This window comes from Lithobates pipiens, unplaced genomic scaffold (assembly GCF_037356315.1).
Source record: "Lithobates pipiens isolate NorthernLeopardFrog02 unplaced genomic scaffold, aLitPip1_a1.2 Scaffold_22, whole genome shotgun sequence".
Lineage (NCBI taxonomy): Eukaryota > Metazoa > Chordata > Amphibia > Anura > Ranidae > Lithobates > Lithobates pipiens.
In genome coordinates, this window is record NW_027507784.1 from 321,121,063 (window position 1) to 321,138,487 (window position 17,425).

At 44.7% G+C, this 17,425-nt stretch overlaps 1 protein-coding gene across 1 annotated transcript in view; it reads right to left on the reverse strand.

The window, feature by feature from the left end:
• The window catches only part of MPRIP (myosin phosphatase Rho interacting protein), a gene marked incomplete in the record, with an annotated part of 257,621 nt that overhangs the window by 1,736 nt on the left and 238,460 nt on the right, over positions 1 to 17,425 (reverse strand). The window contains 5 exon segments of the mRNA XM_077449495.1: positions 11,349 to 11,434; positions 11,582 to 11,744; positions 13,392 to 13,478; positions 14,706 to 14,813; positions 14,904 to 15,063. Coding sequence (XP_077305621.1) covers positions 11,349 to 11,434; positions 11,582 to 11,744; positions 13,392 to 13,478; positions 14,706 to 14,813; positions 14,904 to 15,063 — 604 coding nt within the window.

The window sequence follows — 17,425 nt, forward strand, 5'->3', positions numbered from 1 at the left end:
CACACTCCAGTTCGGTTCGCAGCAGAACATGCGAGCAGGCAAAAAATGTGTTCAAACACACGAACATCGTTAAAGTCTATGGGACACAAACATGAATAATCAAAAGTGCTAATTTTAAAGGCTTATATGCAAGTTATTGTCATAAAAAGGGTTTGGGGACATGGGTCCTGCCCCAGGGGACATGTATCAATGCAAAAAGAAGTTTTAAAAACCTGAAGTTTTTTCGGGAGCAGTGATTTTAATAATGCTTAAAGTGAAATATTCCTTTAAATTTCATACCTGGGGGACGTCTATAGCAGTGTTTCTCAACTCCAGTCCTCAAGGCGCCCCAACAGGTCATGTTTTCAGGATTTCCCTCAGATGAAATGGCTGTGGTAATTACTAAGGCAGTGAAACTGATCAAATCACCTGTGCAAAATAATGGAAAGCCTGAAAACATGACTTGTTGGGGCGCCTTGAGGACTGGAGTTGAGAAACACTGGTCTATAGTATGCCTGTAAAGTGGCGCATTATTCCTGTGTTTAGAACAGTTCCTACACAAAATGACATTTCTAAAGGAAAAGAAAGTCATTTAAAAGAACTTGTGGCTATAATGAATTGTCGGTCCCGGCAATACAATTAAAAGAAGTCATTGAAAAAAAAAAACGGCATGGGATCCCCCCAGTCCATTACAAGGCCCTTTGGGTCTGGTATGAATATTAAGGGGAACCCCGACCCAAAGAAAAAAAATTCCACGGTGGTCCCCCCAAAAATCCATACCAGACCCTTATCCAAGCATGCAACCTGGCAAGGCCATGAAAAAAAAAGGGGGAGGGGGCGAGAGAGTGCCCCCCCCCCTCCTAAACCGTACCAGGCCACATGCCCTCAACGTGGGGAGGGAGCTTTGGGGTAGCCCCCCAAAGCACCTTGTCCCCATGTTGATGTGGACAAGGGCCTCATCCCCACAACCCTTGCCCAGTTTTAAAACTTTTTTTTGCATTGATACATGTCCCCTGGGGCAGGACCCAGGTCCCTAAACACTTTTTATGACAATACCATGCATATAAGCCTTTAGCACTTTTGATTTCTCCCATAGATTTTTAAAGGGTGTTCCGTGGCTTTCTAATTTACCATGAACACCCAAAAATTGTTCGCTATTTCGACGAACAGGCAAATACTCGATGTTTGAGTCGAACTTACATTTGACTCGAACATCGGCCTCATCCCCTCATCCCTACTCCCACCAGCCCCCTTAAAGCCTGAAGAACCACAAACTAGCCCTTTACTTAGAAAGTTTGGAGACCCCCCCCCCCCAGCTTTAGACAAAACAGGAAACTAGAGGAAATCCCTAGCCGTTACCAGAACTAGTGTCCCCACCTATAATTTGGGATTTTCTGTTACTTTCGATGATAAATAGGATGAATTGCCTTAACAAGAGCAGAGGCGGCAAGAAAAACCTTGACAGGTGTTCTAATACCTTTCCAAATCGAAAAAAAAAAAAAAAATAATAATAAAAAAAAAGGTTTTGCCTTTGGTTATACTTTAAAAGCCTGCCTGTGCAAAACCCCTTGCAGATGGGGCGGAAACTGGCAAACAGATGCCCCTGCTCAGCGAGGGAACTGTCCGCTGATCTCCACCGAGCAGGCGGATGACAGGTCTGTGTCCGCTCCACTATGCAGAGTGGACATGGACACAGCCCGCTCTTCTCTATGGGGCAGTCGGATGGAAATGGACTACCTGGCCGTTTCCATCCGACTGTCATCCAATCAATGAATGGGGAATGATCCCCATCCATCTATTTTTAGAGGACTGGATTGGATCGGATGCCAGAACGCAATAGAGAGCTATGGATGGTCCGAATTGGTCCGACTGAAAAACTGACAGGCTGACCCGATGGGTCCATCAGTGTGAAAGGGACCTTAGAGACATCTGTAGATAAAAACAAGCTGTCTAGATTTGGCCAAGGTTGAATAATGCTCTTAGGCTATAGGTGTAGGACATTTACATACCTCCTGAAGACAGACTAGAATACTTCTAGGATGTTGCTAAGGGAAGCTTAGTCATTACTGCTCACCTTCATCACCACTACAGAATGGACCCACCTCCCCACAGTTTCCCATCACTAGTAGCTTTCACCTGTCCTGCCCCCTGCTGGTGAAAAGGTGAAATTCTGACACTGGTTCTGTGTAAAACTGCTTTGCTTTGTTGCAGGTCAGGTTCCAGCTCAAAGCAAAAAGGCAAAAGCCATGTTTGCTCTCATCTGTATTCAATGAACAAATCTGGAATTAATTTGTAGATCTTTGGTATCATGCTATTGGGTCAACTGATTAAAATGCAGGTATAGTAGATATACTATTGGCCAGTTCAGTTAGTAAAAAAAGTATAATAATCCATGTAGAGCAAAAAAAACAAAACAAAAAAAACCTCTTGGGCTACATAGGGGAATTGCCTGTTGGCACTGGGTCCTTGCACTCTACACAATGCTCGGAATTAGATGCTTATTGCATGTCTCCTAACGTAAGTTTTCCTTAAATTAAAAAAGGGTTTAAAAATGTTGTAGTATTGCAGTGGTCATCAACCCCGTCCTCAGGGCCCACTAACAGGCCAGATTTGCGAGATAACTGAAATACATCACCGGTGATATAATTTGCTGCTCAGTGATTGCAGTATTCTAGTCTGCATCTCCCCAAGGTAATACATAAAACCTGGCCTGTTAGTGGGCCTTGAGGACAGGGTTGATGACCACTGTAGTATTGGAATGCCCCCTGTACCGTGTTGACCACATACTTTTTTCAGCTATAACACTGGCAGTACTTGTAGTCAGAGCAGACTTGGCCAGGAAGTCCACAAGCATTACCTCCTGCCTCCCTGAGTCACCCTTCTCTAGACCCCCTTCATGCCATCCTACTCTAACCCCCCCCCCCCCCCACCTTCATGTCATCCTTCTCTAACCCTCCCCCCTCTTCATGTCATCCTTCTCTAGACCCCCTTCATGTCATCCTTCTCTAACCCCCCCCACCCTTCATGTCATCCTTCTCTAACCCCCCACCCCTTCATGTCATCCTTCTCTAACCCCCCACCCCTTCATGTCATCCTTCTCTAACCCCCCCACCCCTTCATGTCATCCTTCTCTAACCCCCCCACCCCTTCATGTCATCCTTCTCTAACCCCCCCACCCCTTCATGTCATCCTTCTCTAACCCCCCCCCCCTTCATGTCATCCTTCTCTAACCCCCCCCCCCCTTCATGTCATCCTTCTCTAACCCCCCCCCCCCCCCTTCATGTCATCCTTCTCTCACCCCCCCCCTTCATGTCATCCTTCTCTAGACCCCCTTCATGTCATCCTTCTCTAACCCCCCCCCTTCATGTCATCCTTCTCTAACCCCCCCCCCCCCCCCCCTTCATGTCATCCTTCTCTCACCCCCCCCCCTTCATGTCATCCTTCTCTAGACCCCCTTCATGTCATCCTTCTCTAACCCCCCCCCTTCATGTCATCCTTCTCTAACCCTCCCCCCTCTTCATGTCATCCTTCTCTAGACCCCCTTCATGTCATCCTTCTCTAACCCTCCCCCCTCTTCATGTCACCCTTCATGTCATCCTTCTCTAACCCCCCCTTCATGTCATCCTTCTCTAACCCTCCCCCCTCTTCATGTCACCCTTCTCTAGACCCCCTTCATATCATCCTTCTCTAACCCCCCCCTTCATATCATCCTTCCCTAACCCCCCCCTTTCATGTCATCCTTCTATAAGGCCCCGCTTTCATGTCATCCATCTCTAGCCCCCCCCTTTCATGTCATCCTTCTATAGACCCCCCTCCCTTCATGTCACCCTTCTATAGACCCCCCTTCATGTCATCCTTCTATAGACCCCCCCCCCTTCATGTCATCCTTCTATAGACCCCCCCCCTTCATGTCATCCTTCTATAGACCCCCCCCTTCATGTCATACTTCTAGAGACCCCCCCCCCCCCCCCCCCCCACCTTCATGTCATCTTTGTAACTGTTGACCATGTACAATGCATTCTCTAAAATTAGCCTGAAGCACTTATAAGCAGATCTCTATTCATCCAGCTCCCTCTAGTGGATTCCAGCGGTATCCAAGTGCGCTTATTTGACGTCTCATACATAGATCCTTACAGTGAGGATTTTCACTTGCAGGAATACATGTCCCCCTCTCAGAGGAAATACTGCCCTAGCTAACAGTTTATAAAGCTTATATATAGATGAGCCATCATGTCCACTGCACACTACTTCACTTAAATACAAAGGACAACATTGGAGGAGAATGATCCCTGTGCTTGGCATGGCACACAGAAGGTGGTGAGATCTTAGGTAGAAAACATAATGGGTGTGAAGACACCAGACTCACAAACCCTTATTAACATGAACCTGAGATGACGTACAATGGATCTAAGGATAGGTACCCTGATTAGTCTACAAAACTCTGTGGAGCCCCTCGGATCCTCGGCCCATGCAGCACCTAAGGCATGAACTTCTTTCCAACTGGGATTATGGTCCCCATATACCCCATATCGACACAAAGCCCCAAACCACACATTTGCCAGGTATGTGGCAGAGGGCATGGCTGAACACCAAAAATAGGGATAATTTGTGGTGCTGTGTATAGCCAGGGCTGAAAGCAGGAATAAAGCGGAACTAAACCCTCTCGATTGCTCTGATTGGCTGAGTGAGAGGGGTGGACGGATGACATCGTGATCTCAGACTTGGCCAATCAGAGGAAGCTTTGTATTCATTCACAGAAAACGAGAATGACAGAGCGCCGCTCAACCAGAATCTGTTTTGTTCCGGGTGTGAGAAAGAAGTCTGTCTTACAGTCGGAACCCAGCACTGTGTACTGTATGGCGCTGAAGTTACACGCAATACATACAGTATTTAGAGACACTTCGTGAAGCAAATAGTTTGTTTGGACCACCTTGAGCCAAATAAACTATTTAAAGTGAAATGAAACATGGACATCAGGGACAAAATAGATCACAAAGCAAACTTTTTTCCTTTAATCTAGGTTCACACTGCTGCGGTATCGAAATCGTTTCATTCCCGCATGTCGGTCTGACTTTGGGGGCGATTTCTGAGTCAACTCTACAGGTTCCTGCACAGATGTCTATTGAAGTCGCTAAAAGTAGTACAGAAACTACTTTTGGGAATGGGTGTGGCGTGGCAAAGTCAGTGTCGCACTGATTCGGATGGTGCCATTGCCGGTTATATCTGCCAATTTGGAATGCGATTTGACCTGCCAAATTGCATCAACGTGAACCTAGGCTTACTTGGATTGTGTTGCTCTATGTTTTCCACGTTGTGACCGGCTTTGCGTTAAAATGCATACATGTTGCATCCCAATCAGGGTTGCAACAATATTTTTAAATAAAAATATTATTGGCAATACGGAGTACTGATACTTTGTGGTGCGATTTGTGTCAATACAAAAAAAAATTGCACTGCAAAGAATCGCATTCAATTTGAACAAGAATGTGGTGAAATTTATTCCAAATCGCATGCAATTTCCCCCATTGCTCCTGTGTGTGTGTGTATAGAAAATGAAAAGCTCCATCTAGTGGGCAGTTTATTAAACATGTTAGAACTCACAGTACATATTTAGCTGTATGGAAAATCTGCATAGGTGTCCCAGTCCCGTGGGTGATAGCAAATCACAGCCACTGGAGGTGCTTACAGGGCTGGAGGAGAAGTTCTTGGACCCCGTGGGTACAGGGCGGAAGTGATGTCAGCTTGGAGACGGACCACCTCTACATCTCCTCCAGCCCTGTGAGCACTTCCAGTGGCCGTCATTTGCATCCGCGGGACCAGGACACCTATGCAGATTTTGCATTCAGCTAGATATGTACTGTGAGTTCTACCATTTTTAACTGCCCACTAGATAGCGCTTTTCCCTTTCTATACACACACAAGCGGTGGGGAAAACCCCATGCTATTCGGACTGGAATCACACCGCATTCCTGTTCAAATAGCATGCGATTCTTTGTATTGTGATTTGCACCCATTCCTTTTGTATTGATGTAAATCGCACCTCAAAGTATCGGTTTTGGGAGCATTTGGTGCATCCATAATTTTAATGCTACACAGATTGTAGTGTGAACAGAACACATAAAAAAAACTATAAAAAAAACAAAACTTTTTTTTTTTTTTTTTTTTTAGGTGTCCTTGTTATGACCTGCATTTTTACAACTGCACTTAAACGCAGATTGACACATTAGTGTGAATTAGCCCTAAAGAAAAAAAAAATAAGAGAAAAAAAAAAAAAAGTTTGCTTTGTGATTTATTTTGTCCCTTACAAGCACCCATACCAGCGGCCATCTTTGTGGGATTGGAGAGTGAGGGAAAAGAGAACTGTGTGCAGAGTTGGTGCACTCTCTCAACACGTCAGCATTTATTGACATTGACCACTTTGTAGCCCACGTTCAGGGCACATAAAATCCTGTACGTCACACAGAGGTACCTATCCTTTTTGGCTCCAAGGACCGGTTTCATGGTAGCTCTCTGGGGGATGATGGTGGATAGGTCGGGGGATGGGATATTCACGAAGTCTGTCCTCAGCCCCCTTCACACCACAATCCCCCTTTACAGTACTGTCCCCCCTTTAGATCAGTGTCCACAGCCCCCCCCTTTAAAAAGCAGTCCCAGTGTCCTCAGTCCCCCTTCACATCACAGCCCCTCTTTACATTGCAGTGCCCTTTTACAGTGCAGTCCCCTTTACATTCATGTAATGGGGACTGCTCTGTAAAGGGGCACTGGAATGTAAAGGGGAATGCACTGTAAAGGGGGGACGGTAATGTAAAAGGGACGGCATTGTAAAGGGGGCACTATAATGTAAAGGGGACTGCACTGTAAACAGGGGAACTGTAATGTAGAGGGGATTGCACTGTAATGTAAAGGGGCACTGTAATAGAACATATACATTACAGTGCCCCTGCAACCTGCCCCCTCCCCTCCTTTCCTCTCTGCCTCCCCTGCTCAGAGCTCCTACCTGCAGGGCAGAGCTTGTCAACAGTCCGTGTGCCCTCTCCAAGTTCCTCTGCCCGCCAGCCCAGCCAATGATGTGATCCTATCAGCAGGGCGGGAGGAGCTCTCCATTCCGATCTGCAGCTCCTTTCGCTCCCCGCCCAGCTTATAGGATGACATTGTCAGCTGGGCGGGTGGAGGAGCCTGGAAAGGACACACGGGCATGACCACACAACAGGGGAGCACGGGCGCTCATCCCTTGCTGTGGTGTCTAGTCAGCAACAGGCCACAGACCGGCACCGGTCTTTGGCCTGGGGGGGTTGGGGACCCCTGTTTTATGACACCCAGAAAAAGGTTTACAAAGATAACCATTTTCACTATCTGCTTTCTCTAACCCACAGGATGTGATGTCACAGGAAGTCTTGCAAAATGCAGTGCATTTTAACGCGGTAAAACATGCAACAACGCATGTCAAATTGCACATAAAATGGCTGGAAATGTACATCTGTTTTCCCTGCATTTTATCACAAGTCAGTGTGAATTCAGCCTAAGGGGGAAGTGTAGTCCTCTGCAATTACAGGGAAATTCTGACATGCAGATTAAATCCAGAGTTACCATATTCACTTACCCCAGATATGCCCCCTCCTTGTTTTTTCATACCAATAGTAGATCTAAATCAACTGAGGAATCCAAAGAGACCCATGCCACCCCTATAAACAGTCAAGTTTACCTGGAACAAACTAAGATGATTCTAAATGCCCCTGCGGTGTAATTTCACTTTTCTGTGTACCTTGTATCACAGTATTTTGTGGCAACAAATTTGTAACTAAATTTTGCCACTTTTTCTTAACAAAATTAAAACACAAAAGTTCCAGTATTCACAACTTTCCTTCTGCAAACATTTTCTAGACTATCCTTTAAATGTGAGAATAATAATAGTTGACTGTGAGGGCCGGTTCACACAGCGGGCGATGCGAGGCGACACGACTTGCCTCGCCCTGACAAGTCGCCCCCGTTCTGTACAATGGAACCGTTCTGAGAGGAGCGACTCGAGTCGCTCCGACTCAGAAAAAAGGTTCCTGTACTACTTTTGGGCGACCTCGGGGCGACTTGCATTGACTTCTATACAGAAGTCATTTGCAAGTCGCCGCTGAGGTCGCGGCGAGGCAAGTCGGTGTCGCCTCGCATCGCCCTCTGTGTGAACCGGCCCTAAGGATGAACAGCAGCCAGGGAATGGTGGCCCCAAATCCCCCCCGCTGTGTATGGTGTGTGTGAGTTCTGTCATCAGATTGTGGCTGTGAGAGAGGGGCAAGGCTGGAACGGCAGCACTTGGGATGGAGAGAAAGTTCTGCATGCACAGTTTGTTGGCCTTGGTTTTACCTACATGTCAGGGAACCTGGTACGTGGAACTTGTCAGTTATCCCATGAGACCTGCTCAATTACGGACTGCCAGGGACAAAGGGACACACAGACACAGACAGACAGAGAGAGCACGTGAATCCTGGGTGATTGTGCTGAAACCCCAATCCCATTACCCACCAATAACACTGTGATACAAAAGTGCGGGCAACTTCCTGCATAACCCAAACTGCTGGATGTGTGTGGGGGGGGGGGAGGGGAGGGGGGAGGAGAGGCGTCAATCACATACTTACTAACAAGTAGACATTTATGATCTATACGGGGTGACCAACTGGAGAAATAAAATCACAATGCTCAGGCAGGGAAAATGGTGTCACAAATTAAAATCATCTTTACATGGTCAATCTGTACAAATTACAGCGGGTGAAAGAAATATTGAACACGTCAACATTTTTCTTGATAAATATATTTCTACAGGTGCTATTGACATTAAATTTTCACCACATGTCAACAACAACCCATACAATTCATACATACAAAGAAACCAAAACAAATAAGTGCAGAAATTAAGTTATGTGTAATAAAATGAATTAAGACAGGGAAAAAAGTATTGAACACATGAAAAAAGGGAGGTGCAAAAAGGCATGGAACGCTAATGCCATGTACACACGATCGGACATTCCGGCAGACTAGGTCCGAAGGTCTTACCGACGGACTTTCCGAACGAACGCACTTGCCCACACACAATCACACCAAAGTCCGACGGATTCCAACGTGATGACGTACGACCGGACTAGAATAAGGAACCTCAGACAGTAGCTGCTCTAGCATCGGTTTTCGTCCGTCGGACCAGCATACAGACAAACAGATTTTTCGACCGGACTCGAGTCTGTCGGAAAGATTTGAAACATGTTCTAAATCTAAAGTCCGACTGACTTTTTGATGGCAAAGGTCCGATGAAACCCACACACGGTTGAATTGTCCGACGGATTTTTCCGCCGGACCTTTACTGTCGAAAAAGTCCGGCCGTGTGCACAGAGCATAAGGCACTATCAGTAATTAAAAAGCAATCCTGCCCCCTTGTCAGTGAAGCGTTATAACAGCTGTTTCAGTCTCAACTGATGGCCTATAAAAAGGTGTCTCATTACCAAGGTGTCACACAAACAGTTCATGATGGGTAAAACGAAAGAGCTCTCTCTCGACCTTTGCAACCTGTTGCAAAATATACTGATGGCACTGGTTACAGAAAGATTTCTTTTAAAGTTTAGAATGTTCCAGTGAGCACTGTTGGGGCCACAATCCAGAAGTGGAAAGAACATTTCACCATAAACCTGCCACGACCAGGTGCTCCTTGCAAGATTTCTGACACAGGTGTGAAAAAGGTATCAGAAAAGTTGTCCAAGAACCAAGGACCACTTGTGGGGAGCTTCAGAAAGACCTGGAATTAGCAAAGATTTCTATAAAGTTCAGAATATGTTCCAGTGAGCACTGTTGGGGCCATAATCCAAAAGTGGAAAGAACATTTCACTATAAACCGACCACGACCAGGTGCTCCTTGCAAGATTTCTGACAGAGGTGTGAAAATAGTATCAGAAAAGTTGTCCAAGAGCCAAGGACCACTTGTGGAGAGCTTCAGAAAGACCTGGAATTAGCACAATTGTTTCAAAGACTCAATTGCTAAAGTAAAAGCATGTTGAAGCTCATATAAAGTTTTCTGCACAAAATTTAGACAAGCCTGTGAAATACTGGGAGAATCTTTGGATGCCATAATACACACAATGTTTGGAGGTCAAATGGCACATCACCCCAAAAACATCCCCATGCCAACAATGAAGTTTGGAGGTGGGAACATCATGGTGTGGGCGGGGCTGTTTGTCAGCATACGGTACTGACAAACTTCATCACTGAAGGAAGGATGAATGGAAAAACGTACCAACACAAGCTTGATAAAAATCTGCTGCCATCTACCAGGATGATGAAGATGAAATGAGGGTGGGCATTTCAGTAAGACAATGATCCCAAAACACCAAAGCCAAGGAAACTCTCAATTGGTTTCAAAAGAAAGAAAATAAAGCTGCTAGAATGGCCCAGCCAATCACCTGACTTGAATCCAATATAGAATCTATGGAAAGAACTAAAGATCAGAGTTCATAGAAGAGGCCCACCTTCAAGATTTGAAGACTGCTTTTGTGGAAGAATAGGCAAAAAACAAAAAAAAACAAAAAAAAACAAAAACAAAAAAAAAAAATCACACTTGAGCAAGGAATACAGGAGGAGTCTTGAAGCTGTTTTTACCAATAAAGGATTTTGTACCAAGTATTAAATACATTTTAGTTAGCGTGTTCAATACCTTTTCCCTGTCATTCCATTTTATTACACATAACTTCAATTTCTGAACATGGATGGATTACATGGGTTGTTACCGACATGTGGTGAGAATTTCATGTCAATAGCACCCTTAGAAATATCTACCTAGAAAAATGGTGACGTGTTCAATACTTATTTTAGCCGCTGTATATTATGTAGATAGTGTACAGGCTTTGGATCATAAATCCGGTAGCTGGAAGGCTGGCTGTCTATTAAGGAAGCCTTCGTCCCCTGTGTTCACCACCTCTACAGAACGTATAGAGAATCAAACATCTTGTTATTTGCTGACACTTTGTTGAATGCTAGACATGCCGCGTCCTCCTTGCCGTAGTTGAAGAGTCCCAGCTTTCAGCAAAGAGTCAGTAGGTGTTGACGCCTAGAAAAGTTGCACATTTAGATCTCAAGATGTGATAAACAGGAGCCTCACTGAATCATACACACATTCAGATCCTACTGCACTCGGGGGCAATCGCCAGATGCTGGTGAGGAAATCCACATGATTGGAAAAGGAACAAATTTCCCCCCAGTCATGGATTTCCACCAATGGCAGCTTCTGGTTTTCCCCCAGATCCTCAGAATCATCTTAAAAAAATAAATAAATAAAATTGTACCTAGAACCCTCCCAGCACAGAACTATCAACTTCTATATGGCGCTCCTTATCTCTGCCTACCTTGGACCTGATATTCCGCAGCTGTCTGTTAATGCTGGACCTGTCATTCTTCAGGAAATCTGGATTGCTCTTAGATTTCATGATATCTGCAGCATAAAAATCATGTTTGGTCATGTCAGGGCAGTTTATGAAAATGAAATGAATGTACTGTTGCTATGAATTAGTGACAATCTGAGAGGCAAAGCGCTCAAATCCTTGCCTTGACAGCAGCAGCGGTCTTGAGAGTGACTCACCGTATCCAGACACCGATGCCGTCTCCGGGGTTTTCTCCCCCAACATCTCGGTGGCTGTTTTCAGCTGCTCCTTCAGCCGGGTGATGTCGCATTCGGCCTTGGCCTTGACGTTGCTCAGCTCTGTGTAGATGTCTTTGTACTTGTCGCTGGCGTACTTCTTGTCCTTGAAGGGAGAAGAATGCAAATGGCACTGTAAGCATTATGAGCTGTTGTAGAAGAATAATTAGACTGCACTATGGAAGTGGCGGTAAAGAGTATGTGTTAGCCACAGCAACCAAATTCCAGCAATTTGTTTTTGGGAGCAGTGTTACAATATACCACTTGACCTCTAGAATATTTACCCCCTTTCCTGACCAGGCCATTTTTTGCTTTTTGGCACTGTGCTACAGACTGACAATTGTGCGTAGGGTTGCCACCTTTTCTTCAAGTCAAACCCAAACACGGCAATGTTTTCTTTTATAGTATAAACTATACATATATTTTGCTATTAAATAACATTAAATAACATTTCTTTACATCAGAGTCCACAGATTTCCCCTTTACATCTAAACTCGCAGAGTTCGCTTTCACTGTAAGGGGGGACTCTGCAGACTCTGATGTGCGGGAGAACTCTGGGGACTCTAACATAAGGAATGCTCTGGAAACCCTGATTTAAAATGAGAACACTGAGAACTCTGATGTACAAAGAAGACTCTGATGTAAGAGGAAACACTGTGGCCTCTGGTGTAAAGTAGAACTCTGATGCAAGGGGTGCTCTGAGAACACTGATTTGCCTTAGTGTACTCACTCAGAGGCAGAAGACAGAAGGGGGGTGAGACTTCAATTACAGACAGGGATGGATGGTGAGCTCACTCGCCCTTTGGCAGCACCTCTCATCCAGATGTATCTGAGGCTGCTCGACTTCAAATTTCTGCCCCCAACTTTCCCTTTCTGAGGCACAGCGCTGGGAATTGGAGTGTGGGCAGACAAAAAGGGGTAGGGTGGGAGGGGAAGAGGTGCAGATCGAGCCCTCTCTCCTCTCCCATCTGTGTGTTTTTGTGTGTGTGTGTGTGTGTGTGTGTGTGTGTGTGTGTGTGTGTGTGTTGTTAGTGTTGGCTTTGTGCAGTGTGAAAGAGTGTAACAAACACTCTCAGCTTAGACAACTGCATCCAGCAACCCTGCTGGGAAGTTATAGTCCAGTCTAAATGTGTCCGGAACTCGGACACATCATTCCAAACCCAAACTGTCCGGGTGAATCCTGGACAGGTGGCAACCCTAATTGTGCGGTCAGGCAATACTACACAAACAAAATGTATATAATTTTTTCACAATACAAAAAAATAAAAGAAAATCTTTCTTGTGGCACTGTCACTGATGTCACTTGTCACACTAATACAGTGATAATACTGCACATTGGCACTGTACTAAGAGAATGGGTGGGACGAGCTTAATCTAGGATCAGTCAAGGGGTTAACTGTGTGCCTAACAAATGTAAGGTGCGCTGCTTTTTCTTACTAATCTGGCTGTTTTTTCTCCCTGCTTTTCAAGGAGAAGAAACAGCCAGATCGCTGTTCACAAAACTGCGTGTGTGATTGGCCACAGCTAATCAGCAGGTTTTAGCCAAAATCCGCTGCTAAACTTGAGCTGTGTGCAATCAAAGCACAGGTCAGCAGGGGGCGTGTGCATGTGTGCCCCAAACCCAGAAGAAAGCCAGTGTGTGAGCAGTCAGAAAGAGGTTAAAACTGTACAGCCTGTATGAGCCACCTTGCTTAGTGATACACGGGTAAAATAATAGGAAAACAAAAAAAAAAAAAAGGGGGAAAAATCTTACCCTTAGAGCTGTCTGCAGCTCATCTTTGAGGGAGCTGATCTCCTGTTTTTGGTACTGGATCTCTGACTCTTTCACCCGTAGAAGGACCTGCAGGAGGGAGCAAAAATTACACATTGCACCAGTGCCTCCCACAAAAATTGCTTTCACCATAAAATAGTTTGTTTCCAGGAAAATAGTAAGACGCAGTTATAAATTCATTCAAAAATCTTGTGCAGAGGGTAAATACCAAGATTTAACAATTGTAAAACCTTAGATGATCCGTGTTACAGTAAAATATTTCATTACTAGAGGCTGTATACATTACATGGCCAAATGCTCATGGACATATGATATACATACCCATCATATAGTCAAAAAAGAGCTCTCCAAAGATGGAGTTCCGGTGTTTCCATTGAAGGGTACTGTCAATACTACGGCACACACAGACATTTTAGACATTGCACTTCTAGACTTGGAGCAACAGTCTGGGGAGATTCTTTTCTGTTCCAACATGACTGTGCCCTTGTGCTCATAAAAGATGGTGTGGCCAGCTTGGTGTGGAGAAATTTGGCACAGAGCCCCGACCTCAACCCTACAAAAACACTTTGGACTGAATTGGAATGCTGATTGTGAGACAAGTCTTCTAATCCAACATCAGTACCTGACCTCACAAATGTTCTACTGCAGTGGGCCTCAACCTCCCCAGCACCAGGGACTGGCCTGAGCAATGTTAATCCCTTCAGGGGGGCGGGGTGTGTGCAGCCTGCCACCTCCCTTGTGTGAGCACTGCCGCCCACCTTCATGGGGGGGTGTAACTGTCGCCTGGAGGGGCAGCATGTTGGTGCAACCTATCACCCCTGGAGGGTGTGAGTGTATGCGGCCTGTCGCTCTCCTTCCTCCTCCCCTTCTTCTCGGTAGGTAAGGTCACCACATAGAGGGAAGGGAGTGTTGATGCTAGAAGGGGAGTTGGCAACCGCTGGTAGTGGGAGGGTGGCAGTGCAGGTTGTGCTTTCTAGCTCGCACCAGTCTGCGGCCCAGGGGTTGCCTGTTCTATTGGGTAGTTAGATATAAAATTGCCAAAGCCCCCCTCCCAGGAGAATAGAGGCTATTATAGGTGCAGAAGCATGGGATGGACTTCAAAATAATACCCATGGTTTCTGAAATGATAGGTTCAACAAGCTCATAAGTGTGACGGTCAGATGCCCATAAACAATTGGCCATATAGTCATTGAACAAAATGTGTGCAATTGTGTAAAGTGTACCTGTCACCTACTATGGAGGAAGTCCATAGCTGTCTTTTGAGTTATGACCAAATGGAAAATAAAATCCTTTTACCTCAAGTTCATAAACATCCTTCCCTTGGGTTAGGGGCGATACCTCCCCATCTCCTGTTACCAGGTTTCTTAGTCGTGTTATCTCACTGGCCAGGCGGTTATTCAACTCCTACAATGTAACGAAAGAAATAGAAATAAAAGTTTCAACCCTAAAGGCTGTTACATAATCGACTGTACCAGACTGAAACATTCAAGACACCTGGTTGTGTGCATTCAGCTCTTGGTTCTCTCGCTGACACTGGCGCAAAGCTTGGCGTTCTGCCTCCAGCGCCTGAGCGAGGTGGGCGTTCTCCAGACATTTCTGAGAATATTGCTCTGAGAGGACCTCCAGCTCTCTCTGCACAGACTGCAGCTCTTCCCTGTTGAAGAATCAGGGGAAACATTCAACTTTACATGACAACTACACGGCACACAAAACAAAATGTATTTCTAAAAACATCCACAGGAGTACAACTGGAATCCCATCTTGTCATTTCTCTGGTGCAGCTTTTTTTTTTTATGGACACTGCACTGGTCCTGAGGAGCTGCAGGCAGGAGTTTTTAGGCGAGGCCGCGGCTTTGGCCTAGTCCGCGGTAGCCGGTCTCCCGGACTAGGCCGAAGCTGCGGCCTCGCCTAAAAAGTCCTGCCCACAACACTGGCTTGGTGTCAGCGCCGGTCCTTGTGAAAAATAAATAAAAAAAATCAATAAAAAACAAACAAACGATTTACCGAAATTTTTAATCGATTTTACCTCTCAACTCGATTCAAGATTTACATCAATTTTTTCGCCAGCCCTACAACACATTGTTTTTTTTATCTCCTTAAAGCAAAGCTCCAGGTTCCTCCCCAAAAAAATTAAAAGTCAGCAAATACAAATTCTGTAGCTTACCTACAGTATAACACTTACCTGCCTCTGGATCCAGCCATGTCCTCACCCGAGCCAGTTGTTCAATTGGCTTCAGGTGCCAGCATGGGAAGTAAGGGGAACAGAAGTAAAGCCTTGCAGCTTCACAGATGGCTTCCTAGTGCGCATGCGCCTTGTGAATGGCCTAATAGTCTTCTGGGACCTGTGATGTGTCAAAACCAGGTACCCACTCCCCCACAAAAGGTGCCAAATGTGGTAGTGGAGTGGTGGCACTGTCAGATGTTTTTTCACCTGAATGCATAGAATGTATACCTTTACAACCCCTTTAAAGCGAACATCAGTGGCCATCTTTATTAGACTAAGGGCATAAATAACAAGTGGCAGCCATATTAGAAGTGATAAACAACTACAATGACCCTTTTACTGAAGTTCTATGGAGCCATATAAACAAGGACGATAGATGGTGGCTGTGCTTCAAAAATAAGTGTAGAACTGAAGCGGTATTCGTAAATAGGAAGAAATGCAGGGAATACTCATTGTAAAAAGAGGACAGTAGTAAAATGAAAAAAGGTACACTAAATGATTACCAAAAACACACAATACTGGATAATAACACCTAGATAAGGGAATGCTATTTATCAAATAATATATAGAACTGGGACCCAGAATTAGGATCGAAATATATATTAATAAATACACAACAATATAAATACCTATATATACACAGTATCTCACAAAAGTAAATACACCGGTCACATTTTTGTAAATATTTTATTATATCTTTTTATGTGACAAGCATGTGTGAGTGTTTTACATGTGTGAGTGTACAGCTTATATAACAGTGTAAATTTGTGTCTACACCACTGGCAACAAAAGTGAGTACACCCCCAAGTGAAAATGTCCAAATTGGGCCCAAAGCTGGTCAGAGTTGATGGGAAGATGGATGGAGCCAAACACACCTCCAAGACAACCACTGCCTTGCTAAAGACACTGAGGGTACAGGTGATTGACTGGCCAAGCATGCCTCCAGACCTAAACCCTATTGAGCATCTGTGGGGCATCCTCAAACGGAGGGCAGAGGAGCGCAAGGTTTCCAACATCCACCAGCTCCGTGATGTCATCATGGAGGAGGGGAAGAGGACTCCAGTAACAACCTGTGAAGCTCTGGTGAACTCCATGCCCAAGAGGGTTAAGGCAGTGCTGGAAAATAATGGTGGCCACTCAAAATATTGACACTTTGGGCCCAATTTGGACATTTTCACTTAGGGGTGTACTCACTTTTTTGCCAGTGGTTTAGATATTAATGGCTGTGTGGAATTATTTTGAGGAGACAGCAAATTTACACTGTTATACAAGCTGTACACTCACTAATTTTCTTGTGACGACAGTGAATGAAATGAGACTTTACCTACAATGTAAAGGATACAATAAAATATTTACAAAAATGTGAGGGGTGTACTCACTTGTGAGATACTGTAAAATCAATCTGGATAAGAAATATAGCAAACGTTAATTAAAAAAAAAATATATATATAAAAAATATAAATAAAATATAAATAAAATATGGAAATAAAAACACTACAGAACAGGGTAAGAGCTACCTAGCTAGAACAGGGATATAGAAACGGTGTATGAACAATACCACAATATAATCAATAAAAAGATGGACCAACCTTCTGAAGTAGAAAAATCAAAACAGGGAGAAGAGAAAATAACCTATTCAAAAATCATTAAACAGTTGAGATTAAACTCACCATTTAGAGCTAGTGGGACTAACGTTTTAAGGTAAAAAATTAATTTAGATTCTTGCCGGCTCAAGGTTCTAATCTTATGGCTTACTTGCCGATAAGCATGGTCAGGAAGTTAGGACATAATA